General features: G+C 33.2%; 1 protein-coding gene, 1 long non-coding RNA gene and 1 pseudogene across 5 annotated transcripts; all 3 read right to left on the bottom strand.

Moving 5' to 3' along the window:
* Positions 1-2,103: 2,103 nt before the first annotated feature.
* Positions 2,104-2,835, bottom strand: LOC108473147 (dirigent protein 4-like; annotated as a pseudogene).
* A 7,712-nt stretch (positions 2,836-10,547) lies between these two features.
* LOC128282564 (uncharacterized) lies at positions 10,548-14,777 on the bottom strand. 4 transcript variants are annotated; one of them, XR_008272887.1, is made up of 7 exons: positions 12,916-14,776; positions 12,150-12,475; positions 11,870-12,040; positions 11,694-11,760; positions 11,230-11,469; positions 11,072-11,134; positions 10,548-10,982 (listed from the first exon to the last, which is right to left on the bottom strand). It is a non-coding gene; the product is annotated as an uncharacterized LOC128282564 (long non-coding RNA). The 4 variants fall into 4 exon arrangements; XR_008272889.1 differs by having other exon boundaries at positions 11,955-12,040; XR_008272888.1 differs by having other exon boundaries at positions 11,694-12,040; positions 12,150-12,222; positions 12,308-12,475.
* Positions 14,778-15,743: 966 nt separating this feature from the next.
* On the bottom strand, positions 15,744-18,494 carry LOC108471777 (disease resistance protein RUN1-like). The gene is made up of 3 exons (XM_053020718.1): positions 17,847-18,494; positions 16,673-17,756; positions 15,744-16,134 (listed from the first exon to the last, which is right to left on the bottom strand). The coding sequence occupies exons 1-3, from the start codon at positions 18,314-18,316 to the stop codon at positions 15,760-15,762; spliced, it is 1,929 nt and encodes a 642-aa protein (XP_052876678.1). The 5' UTR covers positions 18,317-18,494; the 3' UTR covers positions 15,744-15,759.
* Between the last annotated feature and the right edge of the window lie 624 nt (positions 18,495-19,118).

The raw sequence follows: 19,118 nt of genomic DNA, 5'->3' as shown, positions 1-19,118 counted from the left end.
ATAATATGAGTTTTAATGTATTAAAATTTACAAAATACATAATACCTTTAACATAATTATAATATTTAAAATATTTAAAATTTATTAATATATATCTCTTTAATGCAAGGTTGAGATGTTTGAGATTTTAAATTTGAGTTTCCTTATGTAAATATGTTATTTTTAAAAATTTATTTAGATAAGTTTTTGTAGTGGTTTATTTTAATTAAAACTTTTGATATAATTAGAACTTTAAAACAATTTCTTAATGTTGATTTTCTTTTAAAAGTACATCAATTATGAATTTCAATTTCAAACTTTAACCAACATTGAAATGTCCCACATTATGAATTTAAGAAAATTAACTTTGAAATGTAGCATGTTATACGTTGAAAGTTAAAATAAAATGTTTAATACTTTTCCTGAAAGCTTTATTTTATTTTATTTTGTTATTTTTATGACTTTACAAATGAAAAATGGATTGTTAAACACCACTGCAATTGGGGACGAAAACCTCTTCAATATGACTTAATTGGATAATTAAAATTATTACAATATGTTCTATGAATGATTCTTTTATTGATATTATCCATCAAGATGGATTAACAATGCTTTGAAAAATTATTATATTCCGAGGTGAAGTCTCGTTAGCATTACATTGGTAGACTTAAATTTCATAAAGTCCAAAAGTTTCCATGACTGCACATACTCAAACTAGCTCAATATATAAGCTTAAGCAACCTTTCTTTCATTCCATTCACTTAATTCTTAAGAAGAATTTGCTTTCTTGAGATTCTTCTTATACCTTTCAATTTCTCCTTTCTAAATTATCTCTTAAATTGCCAATTTTGAAAAATATATTGTAGTGATAATCAAACATTTTTTTCAGTTTATGCACAATTTTACAGTTAACTAAAACAACGATCGATTTTTTTGATTTTAACAATGAATTATCTTCAACACATCTAACACATTCCATGACTGTAGATTTGTGCATTATGTTTTCTTTATCATAAAAAAATACGAGTTTAGTGTACTTTGGATTTTGGAATCATCATGTTCACATTGGTTTGCAACATATCGTGTCTCTTTGATGCTAGAGAATTTGACAAAGTCAAATTTGGACCCTTTAGTAATCAACTTGTTTTGTATGGAAATATTAATTCTTTTATTGGAAACATCCTTGAGTCATCTTTGATGGATCTTCGGTGACATTATTTATAAAGGGTCATATAGTAAGATTTGTTAGTTATTTTCATATCACCACTCCAGAATGTATCGTCTTTTTATTATAAGTCATATAGATTATATAAGATGTTCTCAATTTATTTTGGTGCTAATTGTATATTATATGATAAATAAATTTCTTGTGTTATGATTATAAGCATGTGATATATATTTTTAATTTTGGATATTCATTTAAAATATATAGTCTTATTAATTTGAGATTGTAAACTTCTTTTAGGATTATTCTGCATGCATGGTTTTTGGGTTATTTGCTCAGTCCTCTAATAACAAAAGTAATTTATCAAATATGAGTATTCATGGATATAAAAAGCACTAAATATTTAATTAATCCAATAAACCCTTGAGCAGATCCCTTGCTATACCTTTAGACATTAGTCATTATTTGTATCGTAAGATGAATTTTTTTCTGAAAAGTCTGAAAAAAATTATACATGGTCAAAAGCAAAGACCAGTAAAACATCAATTATGACTCAATATCAAATAAAAGTCTTTAACCAACAGTCAAATTATTGTCATTTTTCGGGATTATGACTCTCACATTATGAGTTTAAGAAAATTCAAACTTTGAAAGGTCACATGTTATAATAATTTCTACCAAAACGTTGAAAATTATAATCAAATGTTTTCTTTTTCCTAAAAATGAATTTTTAGAAGTAGTATATTATATTATTCTGTTATTTGTGTGATTTTTGCAAATGAATGGATTGTTATTTCTATTTTTTTTTAATATAATGCCTAAGCTAGTAAAATTTGAAGACACATTCTCCTAGTTATTGCCAATTGACAATTATTTTATAAGATTATGTAACACTTAATCACAATTGAGTTTAAATTTTCCAAAGGGGAATTTAGAAATGCATTTATGTATGGGAACAATTTAATTGAAACAAACCAACATATCTCTTACATTTATTCCAATCAAGTAGAACTGAATTATATAACTTTTGCAGAATTTAAAAGATTTGAGTCTAAAAATGTAATCCTAGTAATGAATTACAGTCACGTTGTATTCAATAATGACATTTATAAAGTATGCCTTAAGTAGTGCAAACCCTGTTGCCATCTTGAATTGTCCTCTTCCTCCAATCACCGCAACCTCCCGTTCTATCTCTCTTATCGGATTCCTTGAAAATATGCTTATAGAGCTGCCTTTAAACTTACCGCTAGTAAATCCGAAATCTACGTACATCACTGCATCGGTTGTATTTGTTCCGGCCAAGACCGTAAGTCCCTGAGCATTTCCAATCACCTCAGAGTCATGCTCTCAGGACCTACCTTGAGGGGATCATCAAGGGCATATAGGGTGGCAAATGGCGCTGATGAACTATTGTGGTTGTTTGGGATGTTAGCTTGGACTATTACCACTGCTGTTGGGTTTTTACTACCGAGAGTTTCGTGAAAAAAGAAGTGAAGATTGGTGACCTTAACTGGCTTGGGATGATATGGTAGGCTCTTCGAGTAGTATTGGCTCTGCACTGCTACTTGGGAGAGGCAGATGATCAGAATCCAAATCAACATATATGTTCCTCCCATTGTCTCTACTGTAATTTCATGTAGATGAAAGCTAATAAAATGATCACGCAACAAAAGCTTGGTCTAATTAGCTGCTTGATTACTATGATCCACACCATTCTGTCTATAAATAAGAATTTCTTCACTTCATAATTAGAATCGTCAACTATTCTTTCTACAATTAAAATGGTCCACTTGCTGTAAATTAATTTTAAATCGGAAGATTTTTCATTATAAGATCAACTTAAATTTGTTAAATTTTTTAGGTTTAGGATAAAATTTATTCAACGTGCAAATATAGGGTTAAATTTGTTATTGGGCCGAGAAAAGGCCAACGTTAAATTTCCATTACTAAATTAATAATATTAAATAATGAAATTAAATATTTAATTTCAAAAATTTAATTATTAAATAAAAAAAGTAATAGTTAGGTAATATAAATAGAATGAATTTAATAGTTAAATCACTGTTCTTATACCAACTCTTAAAGAAAAAATAATAAGGAAAAAATGTGGGTATCGTAAAACAAGTTAAAATTTGTCATCTTTAATTCAAATAATTGACTCGCAATACTGAAAGCTTGGTTGGCTTTCTTTGTCTTAGTCTTTTTTCATTGTCTTCTACATTGGACTTTTTCCCTTAAACAGTAAAAAGAAAATTAGAATCTCACTAACTCAATAAAAATATTTAATATTAATAAATATAAATATATATTAAAAATAATTTTATTTATTCAATTGCAAAGCATATTTAGCAAAAAAAAACAAATAGGTAATTATCGAAAAAAATAAATGTAGTCTTTTACCAAATGCAAAATCATTAGGCATTTTTTTATACAATATCAAGGGTGGGGATCGGGTAACTAGTTCTAATCTGTGTCAACAAATGTCTGACAAACAAATACACGAAACATTTTATTAATATTTTAATTTTAAATATTTTACTTAAATTAGTATGAAATTAACTCAAATAAAATATTTAATATTAATAAATATAAGTAAGATACTTTTGTACAATTCATAAATTTCGTTTTGGGTATTGATGAAATTTCTTAAAACTTTATGAGAAATAATGTTCACATCCACACAATTTGGTATTTAGGTCAACTGAAATGAATTTTCTTAAGATTTTCTAAAATTATACATGGTCAAAATTAAAAACCAGTAAAACAACAATTATGACTCAAATGTCAAATAAAAGAGCCACTAAGTCTTTAACCAACAATCAAATTATTGTCATTGTTTGGAATTAGGACAAGATTGACTTACTCCCACACTTTCAAAGGGCACATGTTATAATAATTTCTACCCAAACGTTTAAAATTATAATCAAATGTTTTCTTTTTCCTGAAAATGAATTTTAGAAATTAGTATATTATATAGTATTTTTGTTATTCGTGTGATTCTCTATCTAACTAGTCCAACGATTCTGTTTGGTTTGGTTTAAATAACATTACTTGCAACGACTATTACTAGCTAATTTGTAATGATAAAATGAAGAATTAGACATTATTATCATAGCTTAAACTTTTGTAAAATTTGTAATGTATAATTTAGCCATGGACCTTTATGTAAAATTAGCAATACCAAATTGCAATATGTTGAAAAGTCAAAAATGGTGGGTGGTGGGAGGTGCAATTGGCACCGAAAGAAAAAAGTGGCAAGCAACTTGTTTAAAGTTGAATGGGATAATTGCAATTTCGGTTCCTAATTTTTTAGGTCATTTGCAAGTTAGTCCCTAAGCCTTAACTATAAATAGGTCTAACCATTTCTTATTTCAATCATCCCAACCAATCTTTCTCTCTTAGTTTTCTCTCTTCTCCCATTTGAGAATTCTTAATGAATTCTATTTGTTTGTAATATTTTGGAGATAGTAAAGTTATCATCTGGTGTTAGTGCCCGAGGACATAGGTATAATTTACCGAACCTCGTTAAAATTCTTGTGTTCTTTCTTGTCCTATTTTTCTTTCAATATTTGAGGGTATAATATTAGTATTTAATTGTCCTATTAAATTACGATAGAAGGAATATTCTGACTAAGGAAAGACTTGGTATTTAAGAGATCCTTGTGATCCACCTCTCTTCCACGGAATTGAACTTTGTGTGATTTTTAGTACAATAATTTACACGCTTCCGACCCTATTGAAACAACAAGTGGTATCAGAGCCGAAAGTTAATCGTAGTATGCTCTGTGGTTGCAGTTTAAACTGATCTTCCACATCAGAAAGATTTCCTTAGGTATATTGAAAGATTATGGAGAAAACGGTTGGTGTAGGAGCTTCAACATCGTCCATGTGGACAAGACCGACAATTGCAAATGCAAGATTGGCCGTAAAGATCTTTGATGGCATGGGCCATTTTGGTATGTGGCAAAGTGAGGTTCTAGATGCCCTTTTTCAGCAGGGTCTAGACATTGCCATTGATGAAGAGAAACCAGATGATGTACAGGAGAAAGATTGGAAGGCGATCAATCGGTTGGCATGTAGCACAATTCGATCATGCATTTCTCGAGAGCAGAGGTATGCTTTTTCAAAGGAGACTTCTGCAAATAAGTTGTGGGTGGCACTTGAAGAAAAATTTTTGAAGAAAAATAGTCAAAATAAGCTCCACTTGAAGAAAAGATTGTTTCGCTTCACTTATGTCCCAAGTACCACAATGAATGATCACATCACCAAATTTAATCAGTTAGTCACTAATTTGCTAAATATGGATGAGACATTCAAAGATGAAGATTTGGCTTTGATGCTGTTGGGGTCACTTCCTGAGGAGTTTGAGTTCCTAGAAACTACTCTACTTAATGGCAGGAGTGATATATCTCTGAGCGAAGTCTGTGCGGCCTTATACAGTTATGAACAGAGAAGAAGGACAAACAGAAAAACTCAATCAGAGATACAGAAGCTTTAGTAGTCCGAGGTCGTTCATACACTCGGAAGAAAACTCAGAAGGGGAGATCAAAGTCAAAGTCCGGACTCGGAAAGATGAATGTGCCTTTTATCATAAGAAAGGCCACCGAAGAAAAATTGTCCAAAGTGAAGAATAAGGGAAAAGTCTGCTGAGATGCTTGTGTTGTAAAGCATGATACCGGTGACTCGAACTATCATTGGTTGCATCATCATCGTCGCTCCATTCGGATGAGTGGATATTAGATTCGGGTTGTACCTATCATATGTCCCCTAACCAGAGTGGTTCTCGATTTAGTTGAGCTAAATGGAGGAGTTGTTTATATGGGCAATGACAATGCTCAGAAAGCTGTTGGGATAGGTTCAATCCAATTAAAGAATCAAGATGGATCAACCAGAGTTCTAACTGATTTTCAGTACGTGCCCAGTTTGAAGAAAAATCTCATCTCATTGGGAGCCTTGGAATCCAATGGTTCAGTTGTTACTATGAGAGATGGGGTTTTGAAAGTGACATCTGGCGCACTTGTGATATTGAAGGGCATCAGGAAAAATAACTTGTATTACTACCAAGGTAGTACAGTTATTGGAGCAGTCGCTGCAGCTTCTGGCAACAAAGAATTGGACTCAATACAGTTGTGGCATATGAAGTTGGGACATGCTAGCGAAAAATCCTTGCAAAGTCTGGCAAAGCAAGGATTGTTGAAAGGTGCAAAGGCTTGCAAATTGAAATTTTGCGAGCATTGTGTTCTGGGAAAGCAAAAGAGAGTGAAATTCGGCACTGCTATCCATAATACAAAAGGTATTTTGGAATATATTCACTCAGATGTGTGGGGGCCTTCCAAAACACTTTCGTTGGGAGGAAAACACTACTTTGTTACTTTTGTTGATGACTTTTCCAGAAGAGTTTGGGTGTATACCATGAAAACTAAAGATGAAGTGCTTGGAGTTTTTCTTAAATGGAAAACTATGATCGAAAACCAGACTGGCAAGAAAATCAAGCGGCTTAGGACGGACAATGGAGGGGAATATAGAAGTGATCCGTTCTTCGATGTGTGCCAAGAGTATGGTATTGTTCGACACTTCACAGTTAGGGATACACCACAACAGAATGGAGTGGCAGAGCGTATGAATCGAACATTGCTGGAGAAAGTTTGATGTATGTTGTCCAATGCTGGGTTGGGCAAGTAGTTTTGGGCTGAGGCTGTGACATATGCTAGTCATCTTGTTAATCTTTTGCCATCATCTGCATTAGAAAGAAAAACTCCTATGGAGGTATGGTCGGAAAACTGCCTCTGATTATGATTCCTTACATGTGTTTGGATCCACCGCATATTACCATGTGAAGGAGTCAAAGTTAGATCCGAGGGCAAAGAAAGCTCTCTTTATGGGAATCACTTCGGAGTGAAGGGATTTCGTCTTTGGTGCTTAGACACAAAGAAAATGATCAGAGAGAGATGTTACCTTTGATGAATCGCCACATTGAAAAAGGTAGCAGATAAAGATATTTAGACAGTGATACCCCACGGCAGTGGAGTGTACTCCAAAACAGTGGAGTTTGAGCAGATGGGGATTTGCCAGTTAATAAGTCTAATTCTCCACCACAATAGAGGAATTAGAGGTTGAAGAGGTTCGACCCAAGAACCATTAAGTACACTGAACCGATTGCGCTTGCAAGGCCACGGAGAGAAATTCGTAAACCCGCTCGATTTACTGATATGGTGGCCTATGCCCTTCCCGTTGTTGATGATGATATTCCTGTCACTTATCAAGAAGCAATGCAAAGCTTAGAAAGTGACAAATGGAAATGCGCCATGGATGAAGAAATGCAATCTCTCCTGAAGAACAATACTTGGGAGTTGGCACAATTACCGAAAGGTAAAAGGGCAATCGAATGCGAGTGGGTATTCGCAAAGAAAGATGGATCTCCTAGCAAGAAAGATGTTCGCTAGAAGGCAAGATTGGTAGCTAAAGGCTACGCTCAGAAGGAGGAATTGACTACAATGATGTATTTTCCCTGTTAGAAGCATTCCTCCATTAGAATTTTGTTGGCCTTGGTAGCACAGTTGAATTTGGAGCTAACTCAACTTGATGTTAAGACGGCTTTCTTGCATGGTGAGTTAGAAGAGGAGATCTATATGACTCAGCCCGAAGGATACAAAGATGCTGGTGGTAGAAATTGGGTTTGTAAGCTGAGCAAATCGCTATATGGATTGAAGCAATCCCCGAGGCAGTGGTACAAGCGATTTGATAGCTTTATGAGAAGGCAGAAGTACACAAGAAGCAAATATGACAATTGTGTGTATTTGCAGAAGCTGCATGACGGATCTTTCATTTATCTACTCTTGTATGTTGATGATATGTTAATCGCTTTGAAGAGCCAAAAAGAGATAGATAAGCTGAAGGCTCAGTTTAATCAAGAGTTCGAGATGAAAGATCTAGGTGAGGCCAAGAAGATTCTCGGTATGGAGATAAGTAGAGATAGACAGAGAGGCAAGCTTTGTTTGAATCAGAAGTAATATTTGAAAAAGGTATTACAATGTTTTGGTGTAAATGAAAACACAAAACATGTAAGTACCCCACTTGCTTCTCATTTGAAACTTAGTGCTCAATTATCTCCGAAGACTAAAGAAGAAAGAGAATATATGGCAAAAGTCCCATATGCTAATGCAGTTGGGAGTTTGATGTATGCGATGGTGTGTACGCGGCCTGACATTTCACAAGTGTTGGAGTTGTGAGCGGTATATGCATGATCCTCAAAAAGGACATTGGCAAGTCAGAAATGGATTCTACAAGATCTTTGAAAACCGTAGATGTTGGTTTAATTTTTGAACAGGATGAAGCACTTGGTGGGTTTGTAGTTGGATATGTTGATTCCGACTTTGCTGGTGATTTAGATAAACGTCGCTCAACTACGGGTATCTGCTTACTCTTGCGAAAGCCCCAGTGAGTTGGAAGTCTACCTCATATCTCTGATGAGTGTGTCTACTACAGAGGCAGAGTATATGGCAGTTACAGAAGCTGTTAAGGAGGCTATTTGGCTTAATGGATTGTTGAAAGACTTGGGAGTTGTTCAAAGTCACATTAGTCTATATTGTGACAGTTAGAGTGCTATTCATTTAGCGAAAAATCAAGTCTATCATTCAAGAACCAAGCATATCGACGTAAGATATCACTTTGTGCGGGAAGTCTTTGAAAAAGGAAAAATTCTACTTCAGAAGATTCCGACAGCAGATAATCCTGCAGATATGATGACCAAAGTGGTAACAACAATCAAGTTTAATCATTGTTTGAACTTGATTAACATCCTGAGAATTTGAGCACCTTCAGGTGTATGGCGCTCGAGAGCGCATTTGGAGGCATTACAAAAGATAGCTTTATCGAATTTGGGGAGTTGAAAGAAGTGAAGATGTGATTATCCTAATCAAATCTTCAAGGTGGAGATTGTTGAAAAGTCAAAAATGGTGGGTGGTGGGAGGTGCAATTGGCACCGAAAGAAAAAAGTGGCAAGCAACTTGTTTAAAGTTGAATGGGATAATTGCAATTTTGGTCCCTAATTTTTAGGCCATTTGCAAGTTAGTCCCCTGAGCCTTAACTATAAATAGGCCTAACCATTTCTTATTTCAATCATCCCAACCAATCTTTTCTCTTAGTTTTCTCTCTTCTCCCATTTGAGAATTCTTAATGAATTCTATTTGTTTGTAATATTTTGGAGATAGTAAAGTTATCATCTGGTGTTAGTGCCCGAGGACGTAGGTATAATTTACCGAACCTCGTTAAAATTCTTGTGTTCTTTCTTGTCCTATTTTTCTTTCAATATTTGAGGGTATAATAGTAGTATTTAATTGTCCTATTAAATTACGATAGAAGGAATATTCTGACTAAGGAAAGACTTGGTATTTAAGAGATCCTTGTGATCCACCTCTCTTCCCTGGGAATTGAACTTTGTGTGATTTTTTAGTACAATAATTTACACGCTTCCGACCCTATTGAAACAACACAATATACTCTTAAAATTGCCTAATTTTACAATGTAATGAAAATGATGAAGTTTCATACAATGAAGTCTACAATCAAGTGGAGTAAATTGATGTTTGATTAAACATCGTTTGAAGATCATATAAAATAAAGGAAACAAAGTGTAAACCTTAAAATAAAGCCTCGATGGCTTCAACTGCTAACTTGAGTTGCAGCTTACAAGCAACACATAAAACAAAAAACAACAAGACAACATAATTTATAATGCCAATAGCCACCATGCCATGAACATAAAATCCAATCCTCCCCGTTCTTGGCTGATATGCCTCATCAAGACATTTACGAAAATCGATATCTTTCGCCTGAAGGATTGATCGATTAACTTGAATACGTTCCCCAAAAAATCCGTAGTTCAATTGATACATAATGAACCTGTCATGCTCTAGTCCAAAGCTTCAGACGCAGTATAATAGCTCGAATCACAACCAAGTTTTACGACCACTGCAATTCTGGCACCCCCTTAACATCATTCTTTCGAAACAATGACTAAATTCACCACAAAGAATCACCGTATGCAGAAATTTGCATTGTTCGTTTCAAGACACACAAACACCACACTGCAACCGCATAACAAGTTCAGCTAAAATAAGCACCTACAAATTTCTGTAAATACTGCAATAAAAAATAATCAGAGAAGTATAATTTGTGTTTTTTTATTATAGTAAGATCATAGTTTAGGATTACAGAAAGTGATTTTAATTACTAAGCTTCGAATCTTGAACTTGTTGGATATCATCTCATCAAAACGAATGTACAAACCAATTCCAAAACAGAGTAAAACTCTGGAATTTTAATTACAAAAGTTGAAGTTCAATCTCTGATAATCTTAAATACACAAATTTAGCCCAAACTGATGTAGCAATCAAGCCAAATGTAACAAAACAAGATAATTCTGTGTCTTTTTATTGAGTTGAACTTTAAATTATATAGCACTGGTACAGCATATTAAATTACTTAATCACAGCAAATCAAATCCCTAATCACAACCTAAAATACAACAAAGGAAAGTATCTAATCATATCCTAAAAATACAGCAACCTATTCTTAGGAAAGTGTATATCTACAAGATATTTGACAGCTATGCTTGACAAAATGGTTGTACCATGAAACCTACTCTTCACTTTGAAATTCCAACTAAATCAAAATCATTTGGATTTTTTTTTCCAAGTGTTTATGTTGGGTTCCTCTATGGGGTAAACATCAATCTAGCTTGAGAATGAACACTGTGATAGGGTTGGCATTGAAAATAACATCCAGGCTCCATGTCTTCATTCAACGAGTTTTGAGATAAGAGCATCTCTGCCAAATTCTGCATGCATTTATATAATCCATTGATAAATCAGGGGAACAGAATGCCATGAGGATACTAATAATCAGAATGAGTCAAAAGTGATTTACCCAAGATCATATGCTTCCTCTCAAGGGCCAAAATCCAGAAAGCAAAGCTGGATGGGATAAACTCTGTTGACAAGTTGCAGTACAGCTTCAATATCTCAGTTCAACAACAATACAAAGAAATCATTCAGTAGAAGAAATTCAACATCTTAAAAGCTCACTTCTTACAAACATCTGACATTTATTCCCTCATCTGCTTTCCTTACATCAACCATTCCCATCTTTACTCCCTTCACATTACCAAATTCACAATTAAGGGCACATCAATAAATGTGGATTTTGTGGGAACTTCATTTGTTGGTGAGAAAGAAGATATCAAAACCACCCATAATCTGCAACTTCAATTCCAGTAGAGTATTGAACCTGTGTCCGGCTTGACTTTCATCCAAGTTTTATGGAATCTACAGATCACAGTCATAAAATTCAAAATAATAAAACATAGCAAATAGATTATATTTACCTTAGCTAACATGAATATAAATCAGAAATCATGAACTGAAAACATATTTATATATATATTTACTAACGTTTTAAGGAAATAAGAAACATAAATCAATGGGTGAATGAATTATTGAAGTAGAATTCCGATAGTATTGAGATACAATATGATTAAATCTCTACTTACTGCCCATCGCATGAGCACCAATGGTGGAACCTACATAATTTAGGCTGAATGATGTACACCACCGATCCTATGAATCAAAACCAACGAATGACAAGTCAATTGCCAAAAAGAATTCAAGTATGAACCTTAATATCTCTTACTGCAATGCTCAAACAACATGAGAGGCAGTAACATACAAAGAAATTTCAGCCCAAACTGATATGACAATCAAAATCCAAGGTAAGAAGCTATCAATTCCAATGGCTCTACCATGGAACTAACCCAATCTAGCTTGAGAATGAAAACTGCCGAAGGTTGCATCTAGATCCACGTTTTCATCCCACAAGTTTTGAGATCTCTCGCAAATTCTGGATTTATATAATCCCATTGATAAATATGGGAAATACGGTCAGGCTGCTGAAAATCATTATATGAACCTAAAATCATGATAATAAGTCAAAGTCAAAGGTAACTTACTTCTTCACTAAGATTGAATTGCCAGAACCCAGAAAGGGCCTCAAAAGATTACTTTGAAGTTGTGTTCACAAATCTGTTGACAACTTACATTGTCACCAAATATCAGTTCAAACACTTGTACAAAGCAAACATTCAGCAAAACAAATTGAAGCTCTTACAGTTCAGGTGCTCCTCCTTATATGGCTAAAGCTCTAATTCAGCAGTGGCACAAATAACCAATCTTTCTAATGAATCTAGATATCATTGAAGGAAAATGCAGCAAGTATTGAGATACCAGATGACACCAATGCTGGAAACTAAACAATGAAGCTGAATCGAGTCCACCACTGGTCATATGAATTAAAAAAAACAATCAATAACAAGTCAACTGTCAATAAGAATTAAGTATGAATTTTAAGAACACAGACACAACAGGGGAATGAAGATGATAAAATAATAATAATAAGCAACAATCACAAAATTTTGAACAAATTTCCAATTTTTATGTTCATAAATTATGCTTTTAACATTTACAATGTAGAAGTCGAAGGTTTCAGTAGGGTAAAGCACCTTCTAAAAGACGAGTAATTTATAAAGCAGAGAAAGTTAGATTCATTCTGGTCGGTTTTAATTAATTAAAGCACTTCATTTGCTGTCATTAATTTATAAGTTGAAAATTTACTATTAACAATTGTGAAAACAAAAGTATGCCAATATGAAAAATGGAATAAAAAAACTGAAAAATTTATGATAATATGAAAAAATGAGATGAAAATGAAACCCCTACCTATGCATTTGGATGACATAATTGAGAAGTTGAAACTCCACCGTTGCCACCACCGGAGGCTCTAAATTGGTACTCACAAATATATGCAAGAGTTCCAAACCAATCGCAGTGAGTGAGATCAACCACAAGGCAGATAGAAAAACCAAAAATCTGTTGCAACTACCCCCATTTGGGGCTATCTTCAAACTTAAGGAAGAATTCATGCTCTGACACTTGAACTTATTTGCTGAAATTTTGTTTCCTGGGAAACAACAAATCAAACTTGGGACTTTATCAGCATAGTATTTGCAATCATATCTCGCTGCCTCAATATTATCAATTGACTCTTGATTCAAGTTGAAGCAATTACAGAATAGCATGCGAAACATCATCATCATCATCATTATCATCATCAAACTGATATAAATTTTGATATGCAAATGATACTTTTCTAATGATGTGCAATCAAGAACACCGAAGTATTGCAGATATGGTGGAAGCTCTGAGAGTAAATTGAGGCTCTTGTAACCATCCATCCACATATCCCTAAGGGTTGTAGACCTCAAGCTTGGTGAGGGCACACTTATTACCCTTGTTCCACTTATGTCCTCCAGATAACCCAAAGATGGACACAAACACGCGATACGGGTACAACTCGATACGGTCACAATCATCTACTTTTTCTGCATCTATCACGCGTTTGTTTTTAGACACCCGTGTCATGACCGTGGCCGACCTTTTCTTTGACGTATTCCAGCGTGTCGCGTACGTATCTGGGCGTGTACGACAAGTGTCCGTTTCGGACATGTTCGACATTGGGAGGAGGGATGAGCCGTGTTCGTGCTTCCTAGACCCAAAGTTTGGAAAGAAGAGGATACTTCTTGGATTAGAGTCCCATGTAATTCTTGGAATTTCTGGAAATTCGACCATTGGGCAACCACTAAGATCCAGATAACGAAGAGATTCCAACTTGATCGATACATTTTTAACCGCAGAGCCACTCATATCTAAGTCCCGAAGATTACATAGAGAGTCCAAAGGCAATGACACTTCTTCAATTTGAGTGCCAGATAAGTTTAATTCTATTAAGCTTCTTGGGATTTCTGGAAATTTGATCATTGGGCAATCACTAAGATTCAGTTTACGAAGGGATTCCAACTTGATCGATACATTTTTTACTCTTGAGCCCCTCATATTTAAATTCCGAAGATTACATAGGGAGTCAAAAGGCAAGAACACGTCTTCAATTTGAGTGCCAGATAAGTTTAATTCTGTTAAGCTTCCTGGGATTTCTGGAAATTTAATCATTGGGCAATCACTAAGATCCAATTGACGAAGGGATTCCAACTTGATCGATACATTTTTTACCCTTGAGCCCTCATATTTAAATTCCGAAGATTACATAGGGAGTCGAAAGGCAAGGACACTTCTTCAATTTGAGTGCCAGATAAGTTTAATTCTGTTAAGCTTCTTGGGATTTCTGGAAATTTAATCATTGGGCAATCACTAAGATCCAATTGATGAAGGAATTCCAACTTTGAAATATTGATGGATACCCTTTTTACCTTTGACTTGCTCAATGACAATCTCTGTAGCTTGTGGAGATGTTCAATTGAATCGGGCACTTCTTTTATGTTAGTGCTTGATAAATTCAAATGACGAAAGTGACTTGGGACCTGAGGTAACTTCTTGAGACTATAACATCCGAAAAGGCGAAGCTTATCCTGACGAAGAGATACCAAATGATTGAGGCAAGGAAGTTCAACCAAACTTTTACAGTGAGAGAAATTAAGGAAATTAAGGTTGATAGCTCCTAATAAATTAGGAATCTTCTTTAAATTCTTGCAACATGAAATGTCAATTTTCCTTAAATTAACAAGGTCCTGTGCAGAAAAAATAACTGTATTACTTTTAAGCATCATCTTCTTACTTTATGCAGTAAAAATGAAAATGAAATAAATTATAATACTAAGAAAAATAAAATTTATATATGATGTATTACAATTAATAGATCAAATGATGTCACTTATTTAAATAAAATAATAAAAATATTTTTATATTCATTTTTTAAAAAATTTAACTAAAATGCCATATGAATATTTGATACATCAAATTATTATTATTATTATTATTTTTGTTGGAAGAAAGTATGAAAGTACATACCATATCATCATCTTCATTCCCAAGTTGAACCAAACTTTTACAGTTAAAGCAATTAAGGAGTTCAAGATTGATGGCTCTTGAAAGATTAGGTATCTTCCTTAAATTCTTGCAATTTGAAACGTTAAATTCCCTTAAGTTAACAAGGTCCTGTGCAAAAGAAAAAAATAATTATATTACTTTTAAGCATCATCTACGTAAAAAATGAAAAGGAAATAAATAATTATAATACTAGGAAAAAAATATTTTATATTTATTTTTTAAAAATTTTAAATAAGATGTCACACATCAAATTACAAATTCTTTTTTTTGAAGAAAGTATGAAAGCTCATACCGTATGATTGTCTTCGTCCCAAAATTGAACCAAACTTTCACAGTTATAGCAACGAAGGAGTTCAAGGTTGATGGCTCCTGAAAGATTAGGTATCTTCCTTAAATATATGCAATTTGAAACGTTAATTTCCCTCAAATTAACAAGGTCCTGTATAGAAAAATATTTGTATTATTTTAAGAAATGAAAAGAAAATAAATAATTATAATACTAAGATAATAAATATTTACATTTGATGTATTCGATGTATTCAAGTGTGAAAATTCACCCACAATTAACAAATCAAATGATGTCACTTTTTATATAAAATAAAAATATTTCATGTTTATTTTAAAAACTTTAAATAAGATGTCATCATATAATTATTTGATACATCAAATTATAAATTGTTTTTCCATAAAAAATTTAGATGAAGAAAATATAAAAGCACATACCATATGATCATCTTCATTCCAAAGTTTTTCCATATTGCCATATCGTAATTTCAACACGACAAGATTCTTTGAATTAAAACTTGATAAAGATTTGAAGGGGAAATAATCCCAACAAAGATACCTTAACTTATTAGGAAGAGATACACTATCAACTTGGTTTGCATGTAACTTCGGATTCCAATCCTCTTTCCCAATCTCAGGTTTATAGAAGTAAATATATCTAAGATTAAACATGTTCTCAAAAACAGATGGACATAGCTGCAGCTCGTCAATTAGAGACATGTCTAACTTTATTCCTTCAATTGATACAGTCCCCTAATAATGAAAAACATTTTATCAAGTATCAGTGTATAGATATAAAAGTGTTCAATTTTATTTTTCTTTTTTTAAAAGTAATATATTAAACCCAATAAACACTTGAGTAGATACCATGTTATACCCTAACACACTTGTCATTATTTGTATGGTAAGTAAACAAATATTTTATTTTTTGAAATAATAATTAAAATGATTATCATTTCATACAATGTAAATAAAAACAATTAAACTTTTAACATATTAAAATATATAATTAATTGAATTTATATATTTAAAAGATACCAAATATAATTTTTAATTAAATAACAAAGAAAAAAATGGAAGCCGATTTAGTTTTAGCTTGATTAGCATGGACATTGTTGTCAATACAAGAGGATGTGGGTTCGAGTGCACTAAAGCGCATTATCCTTCTATTTAAGGGTTGAGGAGGGGCTATGGGTAATTCTAGGCATCGTATAAAAAAAAGGATATATGATTAGTACTTATAATGAGATTGATAAAAAAAACAATGTAATTATATACAATTAGCGCTTACTTGATTATATCTGAGCACTTGATCCACATCTTCAGGAAACCATAACCTGCTGCACTTTCCTGGGTTTTCTTTACATTTTTGACGAACAATGTCCTTACCAATCTCCTCAAGCATATCATGCATAGAAATATGATAACCATCTACGCTATCAAGTAGGCACTTATCCGCTAAGTTTCTTATTCCACAAACTGCACCCATGTAATAATTACTTAAAATTTTTTCTACAATATCCATTTTTTCCCCTTTAAAAAAGCATGCTACGTCAAGAAATATATTCTTCTCTAGCTCACCCAACCCATCTAAGCTACTCTTCAAAATCTGTGAAATTTTTGGTTCGACATATTGCTTTAGTTTATCCACTTCGCTCTCCCACTCTTTTTTAGACTTCGTATATAGATTAGAACCCAAAACTTTAAGAGCAAGTGGACTACCTTGGGCATATTCTACAAACTTGCATGATAGATCTTGAAAATCAACAACAGGATTCAACAACTTAAATGCAAATGTAGAAAAAAGTTGAAGAGAATCGTTCTTATTCAACTTCTTCACCTCATGTATGTGGTTAGCTCTTCCATTTCTAAGTACTTGTCTATCTCTAGATGTTACAAGAATTTTACTTCCAGTACCAAAATATTTAACACCCATAAAATCTATTTGGTCTGGGTTCCTAACATCATCAAGGACAAGAAGTACTTTTTTATTATTCAGCCTGTCTTGGTAAGGGTAGCTTATAAAAGGGGTGTCAATACAAATTTCTTTTTCGTCTAATAGTTTGGAAAGAAGTTCATTTCGTAAAGACTCATCCCCCTGTTTCTTTATTTTCTCACTAACATCTTTAAGGAACAAACGACATTCAAACTTTGGAGAGACTTCCTCATATACAGCATTAGCAAGGGTAGTTTTGCCAATACCACCCATTCCCCAAAATCCTATTACACGGATGTCCGCTTGCTCAATCAACCCCAAAAGCATCTTTTTTTGATCATCTATTCCCACCAATTTTTCAGAAGTGATTCTAGGCGCAGTATTCATCAATTTTCTTGTAACATCATCAACTATATCCTGGATATACTCGGTTTCAGATCTATCAGAGAATCAAAAAGTAAATGTAATTATATATGAAATCTAAAACAAAGATAAGTCAAATATAAGAAGATGAGAAAAATATAGTTACTTGTTGTCTTGTATATGAATTCCTTTTAATTTCCCGACTTTAGCGAAGGCATCTTTCCATCGTTTCACTTCATCTGTGGGCCTCTTTGATTCATGGTCTTCAAAGGATGTTTTGAAACTCCCACCAAGATTCCGCACATTGGAAGGATCGACATGGTAAAAGATGGGAAGAACAATATGTCCTTCAGAGCGATTACGGTCCATGATGTCAGAAACTTCAGCTAAGCATGATTTCGAAGAAGCATAGTCTTTAGATAAAACGATGATTGAGAGATTTGAGGCTGCAATTCCTTGCGAAAGTGCTGGTAAAAGTTTCTTCCCTATTTCCAGTGTATGTTCATCGAAGAAGACATTCAGTGCCTTGTCTTTCAAAGCTTTGAGCAGATGAGCGGTAAAGTTAAAGCGGGTCTCACCTCTGAAGCTCAAGAAAACTTGATGCTTCATTGAACAAGAAGATGAAGAAGAAGGCATGAAAGTGTGCTTGGTTAAATTAGGACTGATTTTACCGCTTTGTTTACAAGTAGTTACTAAATGCTTTCAACCCTTGTTATAGTGTATTTCAGCCCTTGTGTGATATTTAGTAAACCTTGACTTTGTTATGCTGGGGTTTGGTCATTGGTGTGTAATCTCAAAGTCACAAATTTGAGATGCAGATAATGTTTTTTTTTATTGACTAAATTAGTTGGGATTATTATAAATATAAGCAGTAATTGTCAACTTTACTTGCTTTACTACCCTTCCTATTTTTTTAATATACATTTGATTCCAACAAGAAAGGTTTAAAAAAACAAAGAAAATAAAAACAATCCAAAGGTTGCGTACTCAATTATTCTTCTCTATTTTTTTCCTCAATTAATTTTAGGAATTTTATGAATAACAAAATAAAGGGAAGATCACATACTCATGCTAAGTTAACCAATTACGACCAACCAATACCTTGTCAACTACCAATTAAAACATCAATTATTTTGAAAATGTGCAAATATTCAACTTTTTTTCTCAAGTTGATATCTAAATTTTTTCGTCAAAAGTCGTATTTTCCTGTTACTTATTTTACATTAAAATGTTATATTCGATAAATAATTTCTATCAATAATAAATTGTCACATCGTATAAACATAAAAAGTATTTTTTTAATTTTTTTTATTTTCTTTTACATTATTTCTCTCTCTATTTTTTCTCTTTTCTTATCCTTCATAATGTCTAGCAATATCGACAATGCTCAAAATATTTTTTTATCATTTTCATTCAACAGTTGTTCCATGTCACTGTT

Source organism: Gossypium arboreum, chromosome 10, assembly GCF_025698485.1.
Source record: "Gossypium arboreum isolate Shixiya-1 chromosome 10, ASM2569848v2, whole genome shotgun sequence".
NCBI lineage: Eukaryota > Viridiplantae > Streptophyta > Magnoliopsida > Malvales > Malvaceae > Gossypium > Gossypium arboreum.
Note: the sequence above shows the minus strand (reverse complement) of the source record. Positions and strands in the feature narration are given on the sequence as shown.

Excerpts from the sequence above, each read along its gene's own strand:
- LOC108471777 (XM_053020718.1), bottom strand. The coding sequence starts at position 18,316 with ATGCCTTCTTCTTCATCTTCTTGTTCAATGAAGCATCAAGTTTTCTTG. Across the intron at positions 17,757-17,846 it reads ATTCATATACAAGACAACAA|ATCTGAAACCGAGTATATCC; the intron begins GTAACTATATTT and ends ATTCTCTGATAG. Across the intron at positions 16,135-16,672 it reads AAGTGCTCAGATATAATCAA|GGGACTGTATCAATTGAAGG; the intron begins GTAAGCGCTAAT and ends TTTCATTATTAG.